General features: G+C 36.5%; 2 protein-coding genes across 3 annotated transcripts; both read left to right on the forward strand.

Annotated features, from left to right (window-relative positions):
- Positions 1 to 881: 881 nt before the first annotated feature.
- LOC110817058 (spermidine copper dependent amine oxidase 1) lies at positions 882 to 18,188 on the forward strand. Of its 2 annotated transcripts, none has more exons than XM_088210213.1 (12): positions 882 to 1,477; positions 2,008 to 2,117; positions 2,254 to 2,559; positions 2,970 to 3,082; positions 3,200 to 3,530; positions 13,334 to 13,549; positions 13,653 to 13,889; positions 14,141 to 14,326; positions 14,469 to 14,609; positions 16,080 to 16,348; positions 16,980 to 17,061; positions 17,918 to 18,188. In XM_088210213.1, exons 1-12 carry the CDS (start codon positions 1,237 to 1,239, stop codon positions 18,038 to 18,040), a joined length of 2,355 nt encoding a protein of 784 aa, XP_088066339.1. In that variant the 5' UTR covers positions 882 to 1,236; the 3' UTR covers positions 18,041 to 18,188. The 2 variants fall into 2 exon arrangements, with proteins under 2 accessions (XP_088066339.1, XP_088066340.1); XM_088210214.1 differs by lacking the exon at positions 882 to 1,477 and adding an exon at positions 1,612 to 1,776.
- Positions 18,189 to 19,563: 1,375 nt separating this feature from the next.
- Positions 19,564 to 23,045, forward strand: ARO4 (armadillo repeat only 4). The gene is made up of 2 exons (XM_022045454.2): positions 19,564 to 21,643; positions 22,387 to 23,045. The coding sequence occupies exon 1, from the start codon at positions 19,819 to 19,821 to the stop codon at positions 21,619 to 21,621; it is 1,803 nt and encodes a 600-aa protein (XP_021901146.2). The 5' UTR covers positions 19,564 to 19,818; the 3' UTR covers positions 21,622 to 21,643; positions 22,387 to 23,045.
- Positions 23,046 to 23,309: the final 264 nt, after the last annotated feature.

Here is a 23,309-nt window from a genome sequence, read left to right on the forward strand (position 1 = left end):
TTTATTTTCTAGTTATTTTTTTGATTTTTCGTTATTTTTTTTGAAATTGTTATTATCGTAGTCTTATTGGGTAATCTGAATTATTGTGTAACGAATATAAACTCCAACGCTATTATTTCGCTTCCGCACTTAATTTATAATTTATTTTTTTTTAAAATTCGGGTCGTTACAGAATTTTTGATAATTAAAATAGGATAATTCAGATTAATATTATAGAAAACAAAAAAGTACAAATAGTTGTTGAGAGTGGCCCAAAAAAGATAAGTGATTTGGGCTCTATTTAAAATATATAAGACTATGGAAGAGCTTGTTTGAATTTGGGCTGGGCTCAGATGTTGGTTCAATATTCGCACCTCACCTAGTAAATTACAGAGTACTTGGTCTTAAAACGATGACGTTTAAAGTAAATTACAGACCTCTCGAAAGATATATCAATTTTATTTTGGTTAGACCTAATTAAAGAAAATATAAAATATAGTTGGAATTAAATGAGAAACGTTAAATTGAATTTCTCATATTTATTTATTTGCTGGAATTAAACTTGTCAAAATTAAAATACGCTTATGGGAGTAGGTAGATTTTATATTTAATTCAACTGCCAGCTGTTATGAATTATATAATTCACTGATTTCTTTGTTTTCTAGTGGGAAACAGTGACACGTTACTTGATTTATTGCTGAAATGAGTACGCACTTATCACTGTGTTCAAATAATTATATATATATATATTTTAATGTCCTATTGTTCTTTAATAAATTTCAGATAATAATAAGAAACAGTGAGGTCCAAGATATGTTTTGTAAATCTGAATCTAAACTTAATTCTAAATACATAAATATATTGTCAAATTTAAAAACATCCACTGTAATATGCATGAGGGCTCTGGCAATTGGACGTGCGCCGTCTTGTCGTTTTCACCAGCTCCTCAATCCACTCTCTACTTTCACGTTATAAAACTTCGAAAACAACAATCATCAAATCCACGCTTCCTACCGTCACCCTCACTCCGCCCCCTCTGTATTCAGTATATTACCCTCCATATCCTTCTGCTGCTCCATTTCCCTTTTACTATTTTCTCGGGAAACTGACGGAAAGAGCCGGAAAGTGAGAGGCCGGGCGGGCCTGCAGTTTCAACCCAAGTTTAGACGGATAACTGAGACCTTCTTGCTGTATGTCAGTAGAATTCTACAGTGACAAATACTACGGTGGATACGGTGAGCTTGCTAACCCTTTGCAATGGCCACAACTCAGGAAAAAGCGACGGCTTGTTGCAACTCCAACACCAAAACCGACACCACCGAGAAACCTTCCTCCGCCACCACTCCTTTGCTTCGGAGAGCTACGGAGCTGCTGCGCGATTGGGGTGATTCCTCCGAGGATCCGGCCCGCGGCAAGAGATTGCCCATGGCAACACTGATCCGACCCGTTGAGTCCCTAGCGGATTCTCCTCCCAAGGCTACTTCCACTTCTGCCAAAGGTTCTAATTGGTTGTTCATTTTGGTTCTGTACGTAGTTAGATAATTGCCTGTTTTAATTCAACGGCATTTTGGATTTACTTTTTGGGCAAAATAAGGGGCTTAAATCGACTAAACTGATGTCGGAAGTCAAGGTCTCCGTCCTTTTGGGTGGTCCCAGATGTTGTCATTGACAAACTCATGATTTCTTTTCCCCGCTCCTTTAGTTTGACTTTACGAGGAAACAAACTGGATATCGTATAAGCGTTTCTTTGGCAAGGATTGTCGTAGTTGATCTTCATTTGCCCCAAAAAATAGTATGGTAAATGGATCTTTACTTGACTGATGAACTCGGAATTTGTTATATTGTCCTCATAAGTCCTATGATACATTTTTGCTTCCTTCAAACTTATTTTTGCTCCAAATTGCCAACAGAGAAAATGGTGTCTCACAATTCCAAAAGTTTTCTATTATAGTAGTGCACTCAGCTTTAAAATTGGCTAGCATCATCTTATTGACGCACGGGATATAAATTTTCTGATTTGCTGTTTAGGAATTCAAATAATGCCTAGAGCTCAAACAAGCCACCCCTTGGACCCTTTATCAGCTGCTGAGATCTCTGTGGCGGTGGCAACTGTTAGGGCAGCTGGAGCAACTGCCGAGGTAAATTATATTTTTCAATTTCAATTCCACAATTTCTGATAATCAAATGAATAAGTTATCTGGTTTATTGGCATAGAACTTGTTCCTGTCTGTGAACATGCTAATGGTAGAAGCTGAATGATTCCTATTATTTTAGGTGAGAGATAGCATGCGCTTTATTGAGGTGGCTCTGGTGGAACCTAGTAAGCAGGTTGTTGCCTTGGCAGACGCTTATTTCTTCCCTCCTTTCCAGCCATCTTTACTTCCCAGGACAAAAGGTGGACCCGTCATTCCTACCAAACTTCCTCCACGACAAGCAAGGCTTGTCGTCTACAACAAAAGGTCCAATGAAACCAGTGTTTGGACAGTTGAATTATTAGAAGTTCATGCGGCAACTCGAGGTGGTCACCACAGGGGAAAAGTCATTTCATCCCGAGTTGTTCCAAATGTTCAACCTCCCATGGTACAAAATTTTGTGTTTTTCAGCTTGAATTTGAGTTCACACCATCACATTTGAATCAAGAAAACTTTGAATAGGATTTGATGTTAAATACTCAAAGTACTTGCAGATCCATTATTTAGACTTTTGTCTGAGTCCGGTATTGCCTGTTTAATGTTTCTCAGCGCTTTTGGCTGGATCCTATTCAAGTATTTTAATCTGAATCTAGAAAAAAGACCTGCTTATTAAATACATATTTTCATGTGCGTGTAATATGGTTTGAGATCCTAAAGAAAACCATGCGGTGTAGTTTAAAGCCAATAAGTGAAGACAAGGAACATGATTTATTCTGACGTTTTTTAGTTGCCCGCACTAGTAACCATCCTGGTTGTGTTTGTCTAACACCAATGCCAAAAATTGATTTTGAAATGTAGGATGCTGTTGAATATGCTGAATGTGAAGCTGTTGTGAAGGACTTTCCTCCATTTCGGGAAGCAATGAAGAAAAGGGGCATTGAGGATATGGATCTTGTAATGGTGGATCCCTGGTATGCTACCACATTGAGTCGCATGGAGTTTACTGTAGGAATGTGCTTTCGTGCAATTTTTCTTTTGCTCTGTTTTTCTCCTTTTAATGTTTCAGCTTGCAAATCTATTTCTTATAGGTGCGCAGGATACCACAGTGAGGCCGATGCTCCAAGCCGAAGACTTGCTAAACCCCTTATCTTCTGCAGAACTGAGAGTGACTGCCCCATGGAAAATGGCTATGCTCGTCCTGTAGAAGGAATTCATGTACTTGTAGACATGCAAAACATGGTCGTAATTGAGTTTGAGGACCGTAAACTTATTCCCCTACCACCAGCTGACCCGTTAAGAAATTACACTGCTGGGGAAACACGTGGAGGTGTTGATAGAAGTGATGTAAAACCCTTACATATCATTCAGCCTGAAGGTCCAAGCTTCCGTGTTAATGGACACTTCATAGAATGGCAAAAGGTGTGTGCGTACTTGCAAAGACACAATTCCTTTTTCTCTGTGCTTGGGATGTGTTATTTTGAAGCCTTTGAAATGAGACTATTCTCATTGTATTATGTTGTTAGTGACAATAAGCTAGAAAGATATCTAAATAAGAGACACGAACTTTCTGTTCAATTAAAATGAACGATATAGGAGTTAGAAATGAGTAGGTAACATATGGTAACCTAAGTTATTTTGGTTACACACCTTTTAAAGATGTGGCTTCCATCAGAGATACCAATTTCTGAATGTTGTTGAAGAAGCCACTGATTGTTTTGCGTTTTGGTTAGAGTTTCAACCTGCTGAACTTTGGTTGAGATATGTTGGATAGATAGTTCCTTGGTTGAACATGTTCATGAACAAAGTGATAGTGGATATGAGTTTTATAGGACTGCGAATAGTTTGGTTGGCCCAGAAAAAAGGGATACAGTTCCAATAGTGTCAAATACAAAATTGCCTTCTAGTGTGACTTTAATTTCATTGAAGGGAGTTCGAAGGCAAAGTAATTTGAGAGTATCTGAGGCAATTACAGATTATGTTGCTTCTTTCGAGCTCCAAGAGATCATTATACCACCAAGGTACAAGATGATGGTTGTTGTGGATAAGGAGCAATATGACTGGCTTCCTAGTCAGAGTCTGGGAGTTACATTGATGAAGGGAGCCTTGAACTTATGAAGACAGGTTCTTTGCTGTATAGTGGCCTTAAGATATTGAAGCTGACATTTCATTGTATGTCAGCATCCTCCAATAGGTTTGTGCATTAATATCGCGATCTGGTTCAAGAAAAAGATATCGTGGATGCTTTATTACACTGCAAATAGCAGTACTGTGAAGCATCAATTGGAGCGGTGCCTCCTTGATTTGCAGAGAAGATTGAGAGGCATAAGGGGATCAATAGATTTAGCATTAGATATTTTAATGCAGTTGAGAAGATCACGGGACTAATTGATGCTACCTGAGAAATGAATTACAGAGGAAGTTCAGACACATAACCTAAGAAAGTACTAAAAGCTGCCTAGATCATCCATAGAATATGATTTGGAGAGGAAAGCAACGAAGATGTGAATTTCCTGGTTTTTATTGCAGGTGACGATTGGAGCATTGACATACACAAGAAATAAAATAACATTGCCATTGTTGGAGTAGATAAAGAAGGAAGCATCTGTCATGGAATTGAAGAAGCTATTGCGACAAGACAAAGCTACCTAGAGCTTGATACCAATGTCATAGGGGCTGGAGTAGATAAAGAAGGAAGCATCTGTCGTGGAATTGAAGAAGCTATCGCAACACTACAAAGCTCCCTAGAGCTTGATAACCATAGTCATAGGGGCTAGAGAATATAAAGGGCTTACTAATCCTGAAAATAACAGAATTATTGGGAGAAAAAATTAGAGTGTTTGTACCATGTAAACTTAAATCTGAGATGGAAATGTGCAAAAATGAATTATTGACATCCAAATTAGAGATTGACTGACCATAAGAAATAGGCAAAGAAGAACCGCATGAACTGTGGCAGGTTTTGCAACTGGAAATATGCTGTTAGAATACTTGAGTCTAGCTGTTGTTGAGAGACTTTAGCAACCTCGGGTCTTCCTAATCTTGATCCACTAGAGTGGTGTTTGATACGGGATACCCCTTCACAACCTATTGGTTCCTTTTTAGAAAGTAACTCGATAAGATTGCAATTTTGATAACATGGAAACATGTCAATCTTGGTATTTTAGGGCTTGTTAACCTATTGTAAGGTTAAGAAAAGTGTTTGTGGTGACAGAAGTTCAAGGCTTAAAAATCTTCTGAGATGCTTGCACTAAGACACTGCTCCTTGTGTGTTTTGTTTGAAGTTCAAGTTTAGACCTTTTATGAAGTTGATGTAAGAAGGATCAATTTGTCTGCTTTAAGAATTTTGATATAAGACCTAGAAATTACATAAAATTTTTTGTTACGGTCTCAAAATTGAGAACTATTATGGGTTTATTTAGGTTGAAACAGGTAAAATTAAGGTTTTGGGCTCATCAGTTGTTAGAAAGAACCCTTCAATCTCTGGACTAAGTATTCTTCATTTATAACTTTTTTTTGTTGAAATAGCTTATATATATAGGGAAGAAAAATGCTACTAGTTTCCCAATTTGTAGGATCTGACTGATGCCTTTCATATCCAATTCTTTTAACTTTATTCTTAAATAATTCATCTTCCTTTTTTGTTTATTCATAAATAACTCAACTTTGTATCTTGTGTTTTTCCTAAATAATTCTTAAACAGAAACCTAAGCCAAAACCAGGAGTCCGATGTTACAAAGCTTTTCTGCTTTTATGTTACTGATCATTACATTAAATCCCTCCTTCATAAGGTGCTTGCCTTCAGTCATCTAACATGAGAAACGGAGTTAGTTTAGAGTAAAGAGCCAACAAAAAGAAAAAGTTCAAAATTTGGAAGTCGTCTATGTGCTTTGTACAGGTGGAGTGAAAGCTGTTGTGAGATTTGGTACTGTAGTGCAAACTAAGTAGGCTCTTACTTATGCATCCTCTTAAGCACGATTTCATGGATTTCTTAGTCCTATTCCTCTCTTGCTTTTCTTGGCTGCCAAACACATTTCTTGATAGCCCCAACAAGATAAATAACCCAACCTTCAAGTGCTGAATTCTGCTGAAGTCTAGCCTCAATTTTTTGCTTCCACTCTGTGACTTCATTTTTAACGTCTCAAACCAGCTAAGCCTTTGTTAGTTGCTTAACCAGGTTGTTTTTGGCAATAACATTTACCAAGCAGCTGATAATTCTCTTTCAGCCACCTTATGTTATCAATATATTCATCTTAGCTACCTAGGCATTTTTTAATATCCTCTGCCTGGTCATGGTATCACTCTGATCCCAGTTGGTCCATGGTCCCATTGAAACATATAAATTTCAGTTTGGCTAACCATGGGACAATTCCTCCTCACTATACTGAGAGGCTTGTAAATCCTTGCAGTTGTTGCTGCTGGCCACATGGCCGTGCTGGTCTTTCAATTTGTTTGCAGTAAGCTCTTCATGGTAGAGTTTGAGGAAAGCCTCAAATAATTATTGGAAGTCTTTCTATATTTTCCATTACTTCTTTGCTACCAATATATTATGGTTGTGGGAGTGATATTTTGTTGTGGGGTTTAATTAGGTTAAAATACATTTCCATTTTTTTATATTTCATTGAAGAGGTTGTATTTTCTCAGAAAAAATTCTCTCTCTTCTTTTTTTATTTGTCCACTACTTAATTGTATATAATCGCGCATGAGGGAACGGATCCAGACCGTCTACACCCGAGAGAACAAATCTGGACCTTCTGATCGTGGGCACGCGGATCTAAAAAAATCTAAAAAAGGTTCTCATAAACCTGAAAAAAAATATATAAACTAAGAATAGGAATCTTTGACGAATGGGACCAAAAACTATTTGGGTAGAAGATTGACACAAGAAAGGTATGTATCAAATTCCCTTTCTTGCGTCGAAAACTAGGAAGACGAATAATACTCCCTATAGTTATTTTTTCTCCTCATTTATCCTTCCTTTACTTCCACTTGTTAAAGAGAACCCTTCTATCTCTAGAGTTAAATACTCTAATTTATAATTTTATTGATGACTTACATATATAGGCAAGGCTGTTTCTACTAAGAGAGAGAAATTTGAGGGACCAAATTTCTTTTAAAAGGGGAGAGTTGTAATACCCGGAATTAATTTTAAAATATTTAAAATTAATGTATAAAATATAATTTTTAAAGTTATAAATTTTTATTTAATGTGAAAATTAAGAAAAATAGGTGGGGGATGAAATTGAAAACAATTTTGGAAAAAAGAAGTGAAAATTTTAGTTTCAGTAGTCTCGACAAACCGGAGCGCGCCGGGTGGTAAGGCACGCTGACGCGGCGCCATGAGGGAGGCCAGGCTGGCAATCCGTGTGCTCGAGATCGGACGGTCCGGATTTGTTCCCGCGCGTGTGGATGATCCGGATCCGTTTCCTCAGGCCCGATCGGACGGTCGTAATTAAACGCGATGAACATCCTAAATTCGTTTTCTCTTTAAACGCAATCGTACGGTTCAGATCAAACGCGATAGGTGATCCAGATTAAAAGGAAAGAGATATAAATACCTCACTTCATACTAAACGCTAACCCTACCCGCCAGACCCCTTCCCCCCCTCCCCCCCTCCCCCTCAGGAGAAGAAGAATCAATCGTTGGGAAGGGAGCCGACCGTCGCCGCGCCGGAGCCACCTCTGACCACCAAAAAAGGTTAACTTTTTTTTCATTTGCTCAAAATTTGATTTTGAACACCCCATGGCCAAATCGGAGCAAAAGGACTGGTGGATAACTCAGAAACCACGGGTAAAGCCTGGCAGCACCACCGCGGAAAAAACCAAAGATCCCCTCCGATGAGGCCCTTCCCGATTCCCATTTCGTACAATTTCTCTACCATTGTATTCACCATATTGTTTCCCACAGGTTGATCGAAGAAAAACCCCAAACCGGGAAGGTGAGCCGGCGGAGCCACTGCACCGGAAAACCCTGCCGCTGGTAAGCTTCTATTTTTCAACTTTTTTCAGCTAACCAATGCCCCTTAATGTGTTTTCTCACAGAGATGATCATAAAACCGGTCGAAATAGGCCGAAATTGGCTGAAAACGGCCAGCCTGAGGCAAATCGCTATTGTGGGCGGCGGTGCCGCCGTGCCGGAATCCCAAAATTGGCTGGAAAAGGTTTCTAACACCGATTTTGAATTTTTTGGGGTACTTCTAGATATTTGGAGTGTGTTTTAATCTCCGAAGAAAAATTTAGAGAACCCGGGGACCGCAGTAGGCACCGTTGAAAACTTCGCGTTTCGGATATCGATTCGAGTAAAAGTCACTCACTCTATTCTTTGTTGTGAAATTGAAGTTTAATTATAAATAATTTGGTATTTTGTACAATTTAAAATAATTAGTCACATGTTACTGATGGAGACGGAATTGGTTATTTATCACTGTTTATCTTGTTTTGATTGATTGATTGATTTTACAGTTTTAAATGCATGACAATATGATAGATTTGGTAAGATAATTCAGTTGTATTTTTTTGATGCATGTATTGCTGGTTTTGCGTGATATACAGTTAAATTGTGAAATTGAAAATTAAATGTAAACGAGGAATTGTTTGGTTAAGTGAATAAATGAATAGTAGATTTACTGGATATCCTGAGAGATGGTAGACGGATCGGGTGCATAGGGAATCCTACCGTGAACCAACCCTCATACCGGATGGGATATTGAGAATTGATATTTTGGCGCTCAAACCGGACGGGGTATGGAGATGACCCGTTTCACCCCTCATACCGGACGGGGTATTGAGGGATGATATTTTGGTGCTCATATCAGATGGGGTATGAGGACGGTCCGTTTCACTCTTATACCAGATAGAGTATTGAGAGATCGTATTTTTGGCGTTCATACCAGACGGGGTATGGGGACGGCTGGTTAGTTGACAATGTTGAATAAGGGTTCACGCGTAGTGGAGACATCCATATGAACCCTCATGGATACCAGTAGGCAGGTTAAAAGGGAAAGTTGTTGTTTTGATTAATTTAATATGAGATTATGATATTGTTGTGTTATTGTCTCTATAGGTTTGTTTTGAAAATTTCGTTACGGTAAGTGTACAATAAATGATTTTATTTATAATAAATGAATTTACTTAAATTAAGAGCTCAATTAGTTATTTTCATTATTTTTACCAACTTTCATTTTTATATCGATGAGTAGTGTGACATTCTTACTAGGATAATGTAGCTCACTCTTTCATTAACCATTTAAGATCAAGAGAACCAAGATTCAGATCTCGATCCATAAGAGGGTTGCGAATAAGATGTTCAATTGTTTACTATCCATTTATTTCTTTGATTTTTCGTTGTTCTTTTAGAAACGTTATTCTTGTAATCTTATTAGATATTCTGAATTATTGTGTAAGAAATGTGAACCCTAACGTTATTATTTCGCTTCCGAATTTAAATTTATAATTTATTTTTTTTCTAGTTTCGAGTTGTTACAACATTCTATTTTATTTCTAAATAATCAAGCACTATTTTAGCCATAGTTTCCTATTTCATTTTATTTCTAAATAACTCAATTTTCTATTTATTTTATCTAAATAACTCGAGTTTCCTATTTTTCTATTTTCTTAAATAATAACTAGAATCCTAAGCCAAAACCCCAAGGAGTTTAGCGCCACCATGCTTATCAACTTTTATGTTATTGCCTGTTACATAATTCTTCAGTCTTAAGGTTTTGATTTTGATACATGACCAGAAAAATTAAGAAAATTCTCATAGGAATTTATTGAATGACTAGACTACTGTATGAAGTAAGATTTAACAAGTATTCCTAGATAACTCATGTTTCCTACTTTTCTATTTTCATAAATAATTCTTAACCAGAAATTTAAGCCAAAACCCCAAGGAGTTTAATGCCACCATGCTTTTCAACTTTTATATTATTGAAAGTTATATAATTCTTGTCTTAAGGTTTTGATTTTGATGTACGACCAGAAAAATTAAGAAAATTTTCATAGGAATTTATTGAATGACTAGACTCCTGTATGAAGTAAGATTTAACAAGTATTCCTAGATAACTCAAGTTTCCTACTTTTCCATTTTCATAAATAATTCTTAACTAGAAACCTAAGCCAAAACCCCAAGGAGTTTAATGCCATCATGCTTTTCAACTTTTATATTATTGAAAGTTATATAATTCTTGTCTTAAGATTTCGATTTTGACGTACGACCAGAAAAATTAAGAAAATTCTCATAGTATTTCATTGAATAAGTAGACTACCATAAGAAATAAGATTCAATAAGTATCTACTGTCTTCTAAAGTAATCTTCCCAAATGTGAGTGGACTAAACAAATCCAAAAGTTTTGTACAATTCATCTGAAAATGTACACTTTTAGTTTAATCTGGAGATTGTTAATATTCTTCAAAAAATGATAAAAAAAAGTTACATGGATTCTATACAAAATTAATTGAATTTGGAATACATTGTTCCAAGTAAAACTCCATATAACATCATTTTAGTCATTTTTGAAGCATTTTCATCATCTTCTAGTTAAGCTAAAGGTATATATACAAATGAATTCTACAAAAATTATGAATATTCTCCAAACATAGCCCGAGAATTTCCAAAAGTATACATACTAACATTAATAGAAAAAAAATTATAACAACAGACTTCTAAAATATTACCATAGTTCTAAAAGTAAAAATATCTATATATATATAATTCCTAATCTATTTAGAGATTCTAAATCATATCTATCTTGCTTCAGAAGCCACAAATTACAGAGGATATAAATGGTGTGCCTAGTACATGATTAAAAAAAGACACTATGGAGGAATTTAACTATGCATTGTAAAAGAACCAGATGGAAGTTTGTCACTTCTATTGCCTTGAGAGGAGTTAGAAACTGAATTCTTATCGAAATTGGTGCAGAAAAAGTGTGCTGGAAATTGGAGAGTAGACTGAAATAGATGGCCAAGGAAGGTGCTAATTATAACTAAACGACTGGACGAAGACAAGCAATCTTGATAGCATGAGGTTACTTGTGGAATTCATATAAATATAATTTGTTTTGGCCTTGTAGCATTTGCTTCTGTGCTGAAATCCTTCACAACAAAATGCAAAGAATTAATTAAACAGAAACTTATCTAGTGTTATAGAATTGAGAAATAGACATAACATTCTTTTACATGAAGGAAATTGAAGGACTTGGTAAAAGTAGAGTCAGAGGAATTAATGACAGTTTGCCATGTATATAATTTGTAAACATCTCTAATTACTAGATCCATTGTAATAGTGGATGGAGATTGATGCGGAACCCTAAAATCAAAGATTACATCCAGAATCCCATATATATATTTAGTATAGATAACTTAAAATTCTAAACAAATCTTCCCTACTAAATTCACAACTAAACTGTAATTGAGAACTTGGGTGATTGGGATGAAAGAAGCAAGAATGAATAAACGCCATAAAATAATTTAATAAGTTAATTCAATTCTTGACGCAATAAGAAGAATAAGAATTTTCACTTATCAAAATTCTATCAAAGGCAACGAAATTCATTCAATAATTGAAATGTGTCATATTACAGTGAAAAGAAGATATTATAGGCGAAAATACCTAAATTCTGCCAAATGATCATAATTAGATGATCTACAAAAATATGAACATAATTTAAATGATATAGAGAAACATAGTATTAAATAATTTAGGGAAACATGGTATCAAATGATATAGGGGAATATGGTATTAAATTACTTAGGAAAATATGATATTAAATGACCTAGAGGAACATAGTATTAAATGACTTAAAGAAACATGGACATAATTTAATTATCTAAAAAATGATCAAAATGATCTTAAACATTCATTATAAATTCTGCCCACACACTTAGGACAAAATTAATGATCTTCTTTGGCTTCTTTGATTTTTTAAATAGTTCACATATGTTAAGTTTTTGTTGTATCCATCTTTGTACAAAATCTTGAAATGTATGTTTTAGCTTTTTGGTTTGAAATTTTGTGATTGGACCAGCTGACATTCTAATATCTTCTTCATGCTTCTCTTTAATGCCTTTGAACCCACGTCCGCATCAGAGATAGTCCAATGTTAGAGATAACATGGTGAAAGGTAGTGGAGTCCATTAGTCCCAATGGTGAGGAAGTTGGTTTTTCTTGGGTGCATGATTTGGTTGAGTGACTAGGATGGTCATAGTTGTGGCAGAAAATGATGTATTGACTATGCTGGGAAGAGGAGCCACCATGAGAGCACTAGGAAGGTCCATAAGAGCAGGAGCTGGACTAGTGAGGAACATTAGAGTTATGATGGTCCCCATGAGATTCCTGAGGATGGCAGAGAGTTTATCCTTTGGACCAGTTTTTCAAACGGAGAGCAAAGTTGGCTAGTGAGATTCCTCTCTCTTGAGATAGTTACCGTAAGTTTGTCATATAACTCCTTAAAACTGACAAAGTTATCAGCTCAACTCCATTGAGCATGAGAAAATGGATAATGATACTGAGTTCATCAACATTGGTTTTGGCAAGATTGCATATGATCAAAAGAAGCTGATTTGGTTCCATGAGAAAGGGCAAGTTTTTCCTTGAGGTGCATGACATGGGAAATGGTATCTGTTGGCATATAAGGTGAAAGTGTTGGCAAGCTTTTATAGGAAGTTTTAGCGGCAGCAGTGAAGGAAAATGTGAACACAAAAACAGAGGCAGGCAGATAGTTTTGACAAAGCCATAAACTATGGGAAAGCGCTGGAGCAGATGAAGGCGAAGAGAATGATGAGCATGCAGGTCATTGCTGATGTAACAAGCCTCTTGTGAAAAAAAAGAGGTTATGCAACAAGCCTTCATTCAGATGAGAGGCAAGTGAATTCAACATGCTTGGAAGGGTAGCATTTGAGGTTACTTTAAGTGGCAGCTGAGATGCCAATGGGGAAAACAATTTGTGAGGATTGTAGTGCCGCAGCTAGTGGCTTTGGCCATCTAAGATCAAAAACTGATTATGAAATTATAAGTATTGATATCGAAAGTGTTTGCTGAGAGTATTCTGATTGAATCAAGTTTGTTCGTTAGAACAGTTCAAATAGAAAAAGATAAGACCTTTAATTTACAATCAAATAAGTGAAATAAGAGTTAGAGATGAGAAAATAACTAACTCTAACCTATCTAAGTTGCTTCGTTGATAATACTGAGTTTTACTTGTCACATTTATATTTTTTGGCAGTGGAATTTTCGCATTGGTTTCACTCCTCGTGAGGGTTTGGTTATTTATTCAGTTGCATATGTTGATGGTAATCGAGGTCGGAGGCCTGTAGCCCACAGATTAAGCTTTGTTGAGATGGTGGTTCCTTATGGAGATCCAAACGATCCACACTATAGGAAAAATGCATTTGATGCAGGGGAAGATGGGCTGGGCAAAAATGCGCATTCCCTTAAGAAGGTTTGTTATTCCATCAGTGCTTTTTATGTTAAAGCCTGGACTGTTTAGATCTCACACTTCATCGTATCAAAATGTTTGTCAATTTTCTCTCTCTGATCTGCAGGGTTGTGATTGTTTGGGTTATGTCAAGTACTTTGATGCTCATTTCACCAATTTCACTGGAGGTATTGAAACGATAGAAAACTGTGTTTGTTTACATGAAGAGGATCATGGGATCCTCTGGAAGCATCAAGACTGGAGAACAGGTTTAGCTGAAGTTAGAAGATCTAGGAGGTTGACTGTATCTTTTATATGCACTGTGGCCAACTATGAGTATGGATTTTTCTGGCATTTCTACCAGGTAACTTACTGAGAGGTTTTGTATTTGCATGTTGGATTCTTTTGTCTGCATGAACGGGAAAGTTAGATATTTATTATACTCGATTGTTTTTACTTTTAAATGGTCAAGAGACATTCTAAGTTAGGCAATGGGGCTTTTCGGTCTCAGCTTTATCATTCTCTCACTGTATCAGGATGTTTTTTCATCCAATGCAAGGCTATACCAAGTTTTTTGAAAATAGACCAATTAAAATCTAGTATTCTGTTTTATAGGATGGGAAAATTGAAGCTGAGGTTAAGCTCACGGGGATTCTCAGTTTAGGAGCACTTCCACCAGGGGAGACAAGAAAATATGGTACAACTATCGCACCAGGACTATATGCACCCGTTCATCAACACTTTTTTGTGGCTCGAATGGACATGGCAGTTGATTGCAGACCAGGTGAAGCATATAATCAGGCAAGTTTAAAAGAGCTATATGAATTTTCTGTGTGTTTTATCCTGATTCCATTTTTAAGTAGCAGTTGTAGATAATGCAATTCCTTAACTCTTCACTTTCGAAGGGCAGCAAGAGATCTTTACTTTGTTTTGGGTGCTACAGGTGGTTGAGGTGAATGTTAAAGTTGAAGAACCAGGAAAGAATAATGTTCATAATAATGCCTTCTACGCTGAAGAGGAACTTCTTACATCTGAATTACAAGCAATGCGTGACTGTAATCCTTTAACTGCTCGACACTGGATTGTAAGATGTTTTTCCTCCTTGCCCATTGTATAACAAAACTAATAGGATAAGGATAAACAAATAGCATGCAATGTCTCTGTGCTGCCTTTTTTGTATAAATTAGCAGTTTCTAAATTTTAATTGTTTTCATTGTGGGAATTTTTTGGCATCAGATGCGAACAAATTTAGAAATATCGGCTTAGAATGTTCAGTTTTCATTCTGATCGGATTTATATTCCTTGTTTGTTCCATAACTTTAAAATGTTCAGTTATTTCAGTGTTTGCTGTTTTTTAGGAGGCAGTTTACTTCTGCCATTATTTTGTAACCCATGTAAGGTCTTAATGAAGGAACAAAGAGTAGGCAGAAAATCCATCAGAAGTTTTGGGTATTTTTCTTACTCAAAAGATTGAAGAGTCTTTCCTTAGGGATAAATGTGATAACAAGCACTTATGGGTTAGAGACAAAAGGTTTTTCTTATTGAGCCCTTATCTTCTTTCCCAACTAACTTGTAACAAAATCCCACCAAGGAGATTTAATATATGGTGTAAGAGCCAATTGTTTTCGGTGACTTTAGATCCCTACACTCACAATTTTTTGGGTATGATTATCTGGGAAAAAAGCTATCGGATTGAAAATATCATTTGATGATCTGTTTATATATCTTAAATTTTAAATTTTTCTGGTTGTTGCTGTTCTCTAGGAGGCAGGTTATTTCTGTCATTGTTTTGATGGTCTTAATAAAGGAACAAAGGTTCGGAGAAAATTCAGTCGAAGTTTTGAGTGCTTCTTTTAGTCACGTGGTTGGAAGATTCTCTTCTGAGGAGCCCTTCTGTAGAGATCGAAGAGTTTCTCCTAATGAACCTGGTTATGGTATAGGTACCATTAAGAGGGAACTCTTTCATCTCTAAATGATATGGATTTCTTAAAAGAGAACCTTTCCATTTGTGATTAAGAAAAATACATGAAACGTCAACGGACTTTCTACCTATCACTAATCCTTTATATAGGTTACAAGACAATGACAGAAATATGCTGCCTCGTACAGAACAGCAATAACTGATATAACTGGACATTTAAAATAAATCTGAGAAAACAGATCAAATTAGAACTAAGAAAATAGACTGGCCTATTTGCAGTCTTTTCTTATTGTGTATAGGATTGCAATATTTCTCTTGTGGCAACATCCATGGTAATTTGAGCATGTTGAAGCATCACAATATGCTTGGTGAACCTTTTGCCGTGATATTTAACTTAGTTTCTTGCTGACAATTTTCAGAGAGACTTCATGATATGTTTGTGTACATATATATTATTTCCTTGTGCCACTGGAGTTGCTATGTACTTGCTTATAGAAGCGCTTATTTTTGTTTCTCTTCTTTTTTAGTTAATTCATTTTTAGAGCTAACTTATTTTTTTCTGTGTTTTCATTGTTGTGAACATTTGTTCCCATAAAGTTTTGTTTATTGATTGCTCGGTTTACTGTTATGTAGATAAGAAACACAAGAAATGTTAATCGGACGGGGCAACTGACTGGCTACAAGCTGGTGCCTGGTTCAAATTGTTTGCCATTGGCTGGTTCTGAAGCCAAATTCCTAAGAAGAGCTACTTTTCTGAAACATAATCTTTGGGTCACACCTTTTGCGCATGATGAAATGTATCCTGGAGGAGAGTTTCCCAATCAAAATCCACGTGTTGGGGAGGGATTGGCTACTTGGGTGAAGCAAAATCGATCTCTGGAAGAAACTGATATAGTTCTTTGGTTAGTTTATTTTCTTCCCTTATCAAAAGAAACAGAAAAGGTTATAATTGAAGTACAAAGGCCAACTACCGGATTAGCCTGTATTTATGTGTTGGATTTTGAACAATTTTTTTGATTTTCTTTTCCTACCGTGTACATGTTGAAGATAAATATTACCTTGGCACAAGTACTACTAATCCAACAATTTTTCAGATTTAAATCACCAGTCTTACATGTCTTTCCTATGTAAGATTGAAATATCACGAACTTCTTTAAATGTATGATTGAGATCAAACTCCATTAAAGTTCACCACTCGCTGGCACCAACTTAAAGTCACTAGCCTAGCTTTTGTTCTTGAGACCATTTCAGATTCAAGCCACTGTTTAGACAATTACTTTTGTTTTGTGGATCTTTTGCTTTAGAGCATAGAGGCTATATATGTTCTTTCCGGTTTTGATATATAGAGCCCTATCCTCTCTTTGGTTCAAATCTCTACACTGGGGTAGTCTTTGACAAAATAAAGTGTTATATTAGTATACTGTTGGCTAAGATAAAGTTAAATTTATTTATTAAATTAAGGAAGTCTAGTTGTGTCTTGGAGATTTTGGTGCTATCTGCATGTACCTAACCACACAGAATATTGATTGGCAGGTATGTATTTGGAGTTACTCATATTCCTCGACTAGAAGACTGGCCTGTCATGCCAGTGGAACGCATTGGTTTCATGCTTACGGTTTTTCTCTCATTCTAACTTGTTTTTACTCTAAGTTGTTGAAGTAACTATTTGCACCCAAGACTGGTATTTTTGAATTTAAAGTTGGTGCGTTGACAATTTTTTTAATTTTTCTTTTCTGAATTTATATTCATATGTGAAAAGATGATAGTTGAAAATAAAAATAATATTTGAAAAGAGTAATAGTGAAAGCGTAGTATTAATTTATAAATATCTTTTTAGCTTTGCCCCTATGGGGCTCTTCTTGTAGCCTTTGAACCCTCACCCTCTTGCTAAAGAAGGGAGGAACAACTAGTAGACCAACTCTTAGTGGTTATGAGTTCTTAGTTACACTTAGTACCATACATACATGTCCTATATACATATTTTATAGTTAAACTTGAATTTAAAAAATAAAAAAGAATATTAATTTACAGCAAATGGAGTCTAAACCTTTTGTTTTCATAGACCATGCTTCTAAACATTGTGGACTTAGAAAGAAAATTAACAAAGGAGAGAGGAAAGCGTGTGACTGTTCTTGTTCTAGTTGTTATGTAATTCACATTCCAGTAGTATTCATGGTTAATTTACATTATTTTAATGTAGTATGTAAAAATTTGAAGTTTCCAATATCAAATAAGAAAACTAATCCTTTCTCCGAGGAATTGATAATTCGAGTTTGGGTCTTATCCCTTTCTTTGTTTGGAAAAGAGAAAAAAAAAAAAAAAAAAGAAACTCATAAATTTGCTTCTATGCAGGGTTGAGACACCCCTTGAGCCTTAGATCCCAAACTTTATCCCTCAAAATGTGGACATATATTTGCTTTGAAATTGATTAGCAGTCGTGATTCTTTATTCTTTTTCTGTTTGTGATGCAGCCACACGGATTCTTTAACTGCTCACCTGCTGTAGACGTCCCTCCAAGTGCAAGTGATTTGGATATAAAGGAAAATGGGATTGCGTCGAAGCCTCTGCAGAGTGGGCTCCTCTCAAAAATCTGAAATTTTCATATGTGTGGGAGATTAATCCTTAGTTATAGAGTAATGGTCTTTTTATCATATTCATGCGGACGCCAAAAATTCTATTTAAAGAAATCCTGTATGATTCCGAGAAGATTTAATTTTAATTCACTTGTTTTCCTCTCTGCAATTTTTATCAAATAATTGAGTTGTTGAACTAATACTGGGCACCGTATGGACATGACATTGGAACATGGGTTAGTATATTGCATTTAGATAGGTCGTGGGTGGTAGGGCATTTCTACACTAGTCAAAAGTATTTTTTTGAGGCATTAATGTCTCGTGATATTGGGTATCTATGTTTAATCCGATTGCAACATATGGGTGTGAAAAGGAAGAATCATTAATGAAGGATTGCAAAATATTCATCTTGTTGGACATTCAAGTTTAACAAATAAATAGTTTGATATTTTTATTCTTACAGAAAAGAAGAAGAAGAAGAAAAAAAAAGATATCAAGCAGATTAAATTATAAATGAAAAGGGTGTTTAAGCATTGTGTTGTGTTATGGGTGAAGTCTGTTATGACTTGGGACTCTTGAAAGACTTTTTATAAATGACATTTGTATTTATTAAGCTATTAATATTTTATACTAACAGATGAATAACTTTTCCTTTTATTTTCTCTTCTATGAATGTAGTATTATTTACGTTACACAAATCTTAGAAAAGTTGTATAAATGTTTTCCTACTTCCAACATATAAATTTGAATTTACGCAAAAAAGGGAAAAAAAAAAAAACAAGTAATTTTATTTGTATACCGTTAGAAGAAATAATTGTTATTTAATTTATGTTATCTTATTAAATGTAATCGACAAAATTACATTCGGTCTACTATAAATAATATTGAGACGTACGACTTCATGCAAAAATCGTTTTTTCAGTATATAAATGATTGAGTAATGTCTGGATAATATTTCCATTCATTTTTTTATTTTTTATTTTTTTCTAAACCTAGTTGAGGTGCTTTTATAATTGAAAAGAAAAACTAAAATGGTTTGTTATACATAAACCATATAGATTGGAGTACATTTGTTTTGACATCAATGAAAGAAATAATTCTCTTAATCCCAATCTAACATCTGTATGATGACATTAAATTTGGTGCTATAAAAAAAAAAAAAAAAAAATACACCATAAAAACCAACTTCACAATGTGTGAAGAAATAGAATGGATTAAATACTGGAGGTTTACCAAATCATTTTCAACAAATAAGTAGGATGAGGTCATTACTTTTTATTTCTAATCATAAGAGGTTTTATGTTGAAGAAAAAAAAAAAAAAAAATTTCAGCCCTTTAAATTATGATGTTTGACAGAAGAAAACCAATTAAAGAGAGAGTTTTGGACCAGACATGTAAAAAGTTGGATTCGACTTAAAATTACAAAATAACATAAATTATTCTTCTATCACTGTCGCTGTTTATTTATAATAATAATTAGTATTATTATTATTATTTAATTCACAAAACAAATTATTAAATTCAGTTCCCTTCGTCTCCTCCCTGACTTCCCAGAACGCAAACGACGATTTACTAGTAAACGGAATGACCCGTACACAAACCTCACGCGCTTTCAAAGTCCATCACCAAACACAATTTCCCAGAAGAAGAAAAGCCCCTTTTCCACCACTAAGCTGACTGGACTTGGACTCAACTGCGACCCACAAACATTTCCTGCGTGCTCAAACATTCCAACATCCCCCACACTCTCTCCCACTTCTTCACTTGTCATCCCCCTGTGGACTCACTGAGTCTAGTCGATGGACGATAAGCGAATCGAGGACGGCCTCTTTCGCCCGATTATGCTGGCGGAGCAAGTTCGTTCCGCAGCCGAAGAGGCCGAATCCTTCAAGGCGGAGTGCGGCGAGGTGGGGAAGCGAGTGGATCGTCTCTCGCACATGATGCGGGCGTTGATGCGACTCACTACGGGCAACCAGACATCTCTTTACGAGCGGCCGATTCGTCGTGTGGTCTCTGAGGTGTCAAATAACCTGGACCGAGCCCTAAGCTTAGTCCGCAAGTGTAAGCGCAAGGGTGTCCTGCGTCGGGTCGTCATCATCGCCAGCGCCGCCGATTTCCGCAAGCTGATTAGCCTCCTCGACTCTTCCGTTGGGGACATGAAATGGCTCCTTAGCGTATTTGATTCCCAGAATGGCGGCGGCGGCGGCGGCGGTATTGTTCTCTCCCTCCCGCCAATTGCTAGTAATGACCCCATTCTCTCCTGGGTCTGGTCCTTCATCGCGTCAATCCAAATGGGTCAATTGACCGATCGGATAGAGGCCGCCAACGAGCTGGCTTCTCTTGCGCAGGATAATGATAGGAACAAGAAAATCATTGTGGAAGAAGGCGGCGTCCCCCCTCTGTTAAAGCTTTTGAAAGAGACTTCTTCCCCTGACGCCCAAATCGCGGCGGCCACCGCGCTTTACAACCTCGCGAACGATCAGGAAAGGGCAAGGATCATTGTTGGTGAAGCTGGGGTCCCGATTATCGTACAGGTTCTTGGGGATTCTCCCATGAAGGTCCAGATTATGGTGGCGAATTTGGTGGCTATAATGGCAGGAAATGACCTGGTATCTCAAGAGGATTTTGCTCGACAGAATGTGATTCGGCCCCTTGTTACGCTCTTGTCTTTCGAGACCTTCGTGGATAATCCTAATCCCATTGCGGAATTGAGTAAGCATAGTATACATTCAATTGTCCAAATCAATAAAGAAATGGAAAGGAAGAATTATAGACCTTATACAACTTTGTTTTCCAATTCGCATTCGGAGGGTAGTAGTAGGGGAGGGCAGCATAGGAGAGAGAGGGAAAGTGAGAAGTCGGAAGTGAAGCTTCAGCTCAAGATTAGCTGTGCCAAGGCCCTATGGATGCTTGCGGGAGAGAGTATCTTGAATTGTAGGGGGATAACTGAGACCAAAGGGTTACTGTGTTTGGCAAAGTTGGTTGAGAAAGAGGAAGGAGAGTTGCAGCTCAATTGCTTGATGACGATAATGGAGATTACAGCTGCGGCAGAGTCCAATGCGGACCTTAGACGTGCGGCTTTCAAGACCAACTCGCCTGCAGCGAAGGCTGTTGTGGATCAACTGCTGAGGGTGATAAAAGACTTGGACAACCCCTCATTGCAAATCCCTGCCGTAAAGTCCATTGGTTCATTGGCTAGGACTTTCCCGGCGAGAGAGACTAGAGTGGTGGGTCCTTTAGTGTCCCAACTGAGTAGTTCACACCAAGAAGTAGCTACAGAGGCTGCCATTGCCTTAAAGAAGTTTGCTTGCCCGGACAATTTCCTATGCATTGAGCATTCAAAAGCCATTATCGACTTCAATGGTGTCCCTCCTCTAATGAAGTTGCTAAGAGGGACGGAGCTGCACGCACTGATTCTGCTCTGCTACCTTGCATTACATGTCAGCAATGAACCGGCTCTGGAGCAGGCGAGGGTTCTCACTGCCCTCGAGGGAGCAGACCATATTCTAGCTCAACAACCTGAGCTGAAAGAATTGGTTGCCAAAGCAGTGTATCAGCTGAATCTATATCACAGTGGAAGTCACTCTCAAAGGCTGCCTTGAAATCTTCTCTAGCTTCGGGCTGGTAAATTACTTCGTTAATTTTCAGGGGATTAATAGAAAGTATAGAAACTGGTAGATTCAGGTACAAGGAAGAAACTTTAACTTAGAAGACAGTAGGTGTTTTCTGGCAAAGCAACATACATCAGAACAGATTGAATGGTTTAATATCTTGGTAGCTGCACATATAGCTGTTCATTTTTTTTTTTTTTACTTACAAGGCTTATATGAATGATTATTATTCAATTTGCCTCATTTTTTCACCTTAATTCTCCTTGTGTGCTTTCTGCTGGTTACTTTTTATTAATGATGTTGGCTTATGCTGATGCATTTTACAACTTTACCATTCAACTCTCACACAACAAAACGAAGATGGGTGGTTACTGATGTTATTTGTCCTATTAAAGTAGTGGTTTCTTCTCTTTCCATGAATTTTCTTTTAGTAAATAATTTTCCTTGGATCGCAGAGATATTTCTCCAGGAAAATACTTAAATCTTTACTTCAACAGCAAAATAAGGTGATCTAGGGTATATCTTGTCCTACTAGGAAATCTGTAATTACAGATTCTGCTCTGTGTTTTATTTTCCATTTTCTGATCAACTGTTTTCCTTTAGGTCAGTGAATAAGTTTTTCTGGACAAATATTTTGGCAGTAAAATGTTTCTGCAGGTAGTTGACTATAAATTGTATCATGCTTCGCATAACATCAAGATTTAGTTGAAATCAATAGCTTATATCCTTTTCTTTTTAATTCAAATCCAACACTAGGGACACAGAGTTCTTGTGCAGATTCCAACCTCTAACTTCGAATTTGTGGATTGGAGAATGCCCACCCACCTGAACGACGGTCAGGTATCAATTGCTTGCGGATACTTGTCAAAACTGAATTACATACCGTAACACACTCTAAATGGAATTTTTCTATAAAAGGAAAAGAGGAGATCGTAGTCAGTATCCATGAACGTTTATCTGTTGCGAATCCGATTATTCTCTGTAGACATTAATTATTGGATGATGCTTCTACTATGGAATGTTTTGGAGTTGGGCAGTACGAGTTCATCTCTCTAGGTTAGTTTCTTGAATGTTGGAATTCCAAGTATGTAGTAATTTAATGGGAGGTGCTGGGGTTTCAGCAGGGGAAAGGGTACCCTGAATTTTGTGGCAACTGGTTAATTTCCAACCTCCCATCTCTGTTCTCACCATTTTTACATTTGTAGTTGTCTATCTGGGCTCATATTCAAGGGCATCAAGCCTTTCTTTAGTAACGCAGGCAGCTTCTGCAACCAAAGACAAATTTCACAGGGTTATAAAATTTCCAAACTAATACTTCTTATATAAAAATATTTTTTATTTTAACATATATGCACTACAAAAGAATTTTTAATCAAATTCTGATTACATTCAGAATAGCCAAGATTAGGAAATGTTATTAGGGGAGGCAGATTTTCGTGCATGGTGTAACCTAGAGAAGTTATGAAGCATAACTACTCTAAAATTTTGTATTAGTATATATTACAATATCATATTTCATTTTGTTTGTCCAATATAAATAAAAACTATATTATATTTTTATTAAACTATCAGTTACAGAGAGATATATAAACTTATTAGTTCTGATAAATGATTAACTCAATTTGCCAACTTTCATCAAGATTAATAATAATAAGGGTAAGGACACCAGGAATTTTAAC

The sequence above is a fragment of the Carica papaya genome, chromosome 8 (genome assembly GCF_054855325.1).
Source record: "Carica papaya isolate Zhongbai chromosome 8, ASM5485532v1, whole genome shotgun sequence".
Taxonomy (NCBI): domain Eukaryota; kingdom Viridiplantae; phylum Streptophyta; class Magnoliopsida; order Brassicales; family Caricaceae; genus Carica; species Carica papaya.

Coding starts and splice junctions, on each gene's coding strand:
- LOC110817058 (XM_088210213.1), top strand. CDS start 1,237: ATGGCCACAACTCAGGAAAAAGCGACGGCTTGTTGCAACTCCAACACC. Junction 1,478..2,007: donor TACTTCCACTTCTGCCAAAG/GTTCTAATTGGT, acceptor TTTGCTGTTTAG/GAATTCAAATAATGCCTAGA. Junction 2,118..2,253: donor CAGCTGGAGCAACTGCCGAG/GTAAATTATATT, acceptor CTATTATTTTAG/GTGAGAGATAGCATGCGCTT.
- ARO4 (XM_022045454.2), top strand. CDS start 19,819: ATGGACGATAAGCGAATCGAGGACGGCCTCTTTCGCCCGATTATGCTG.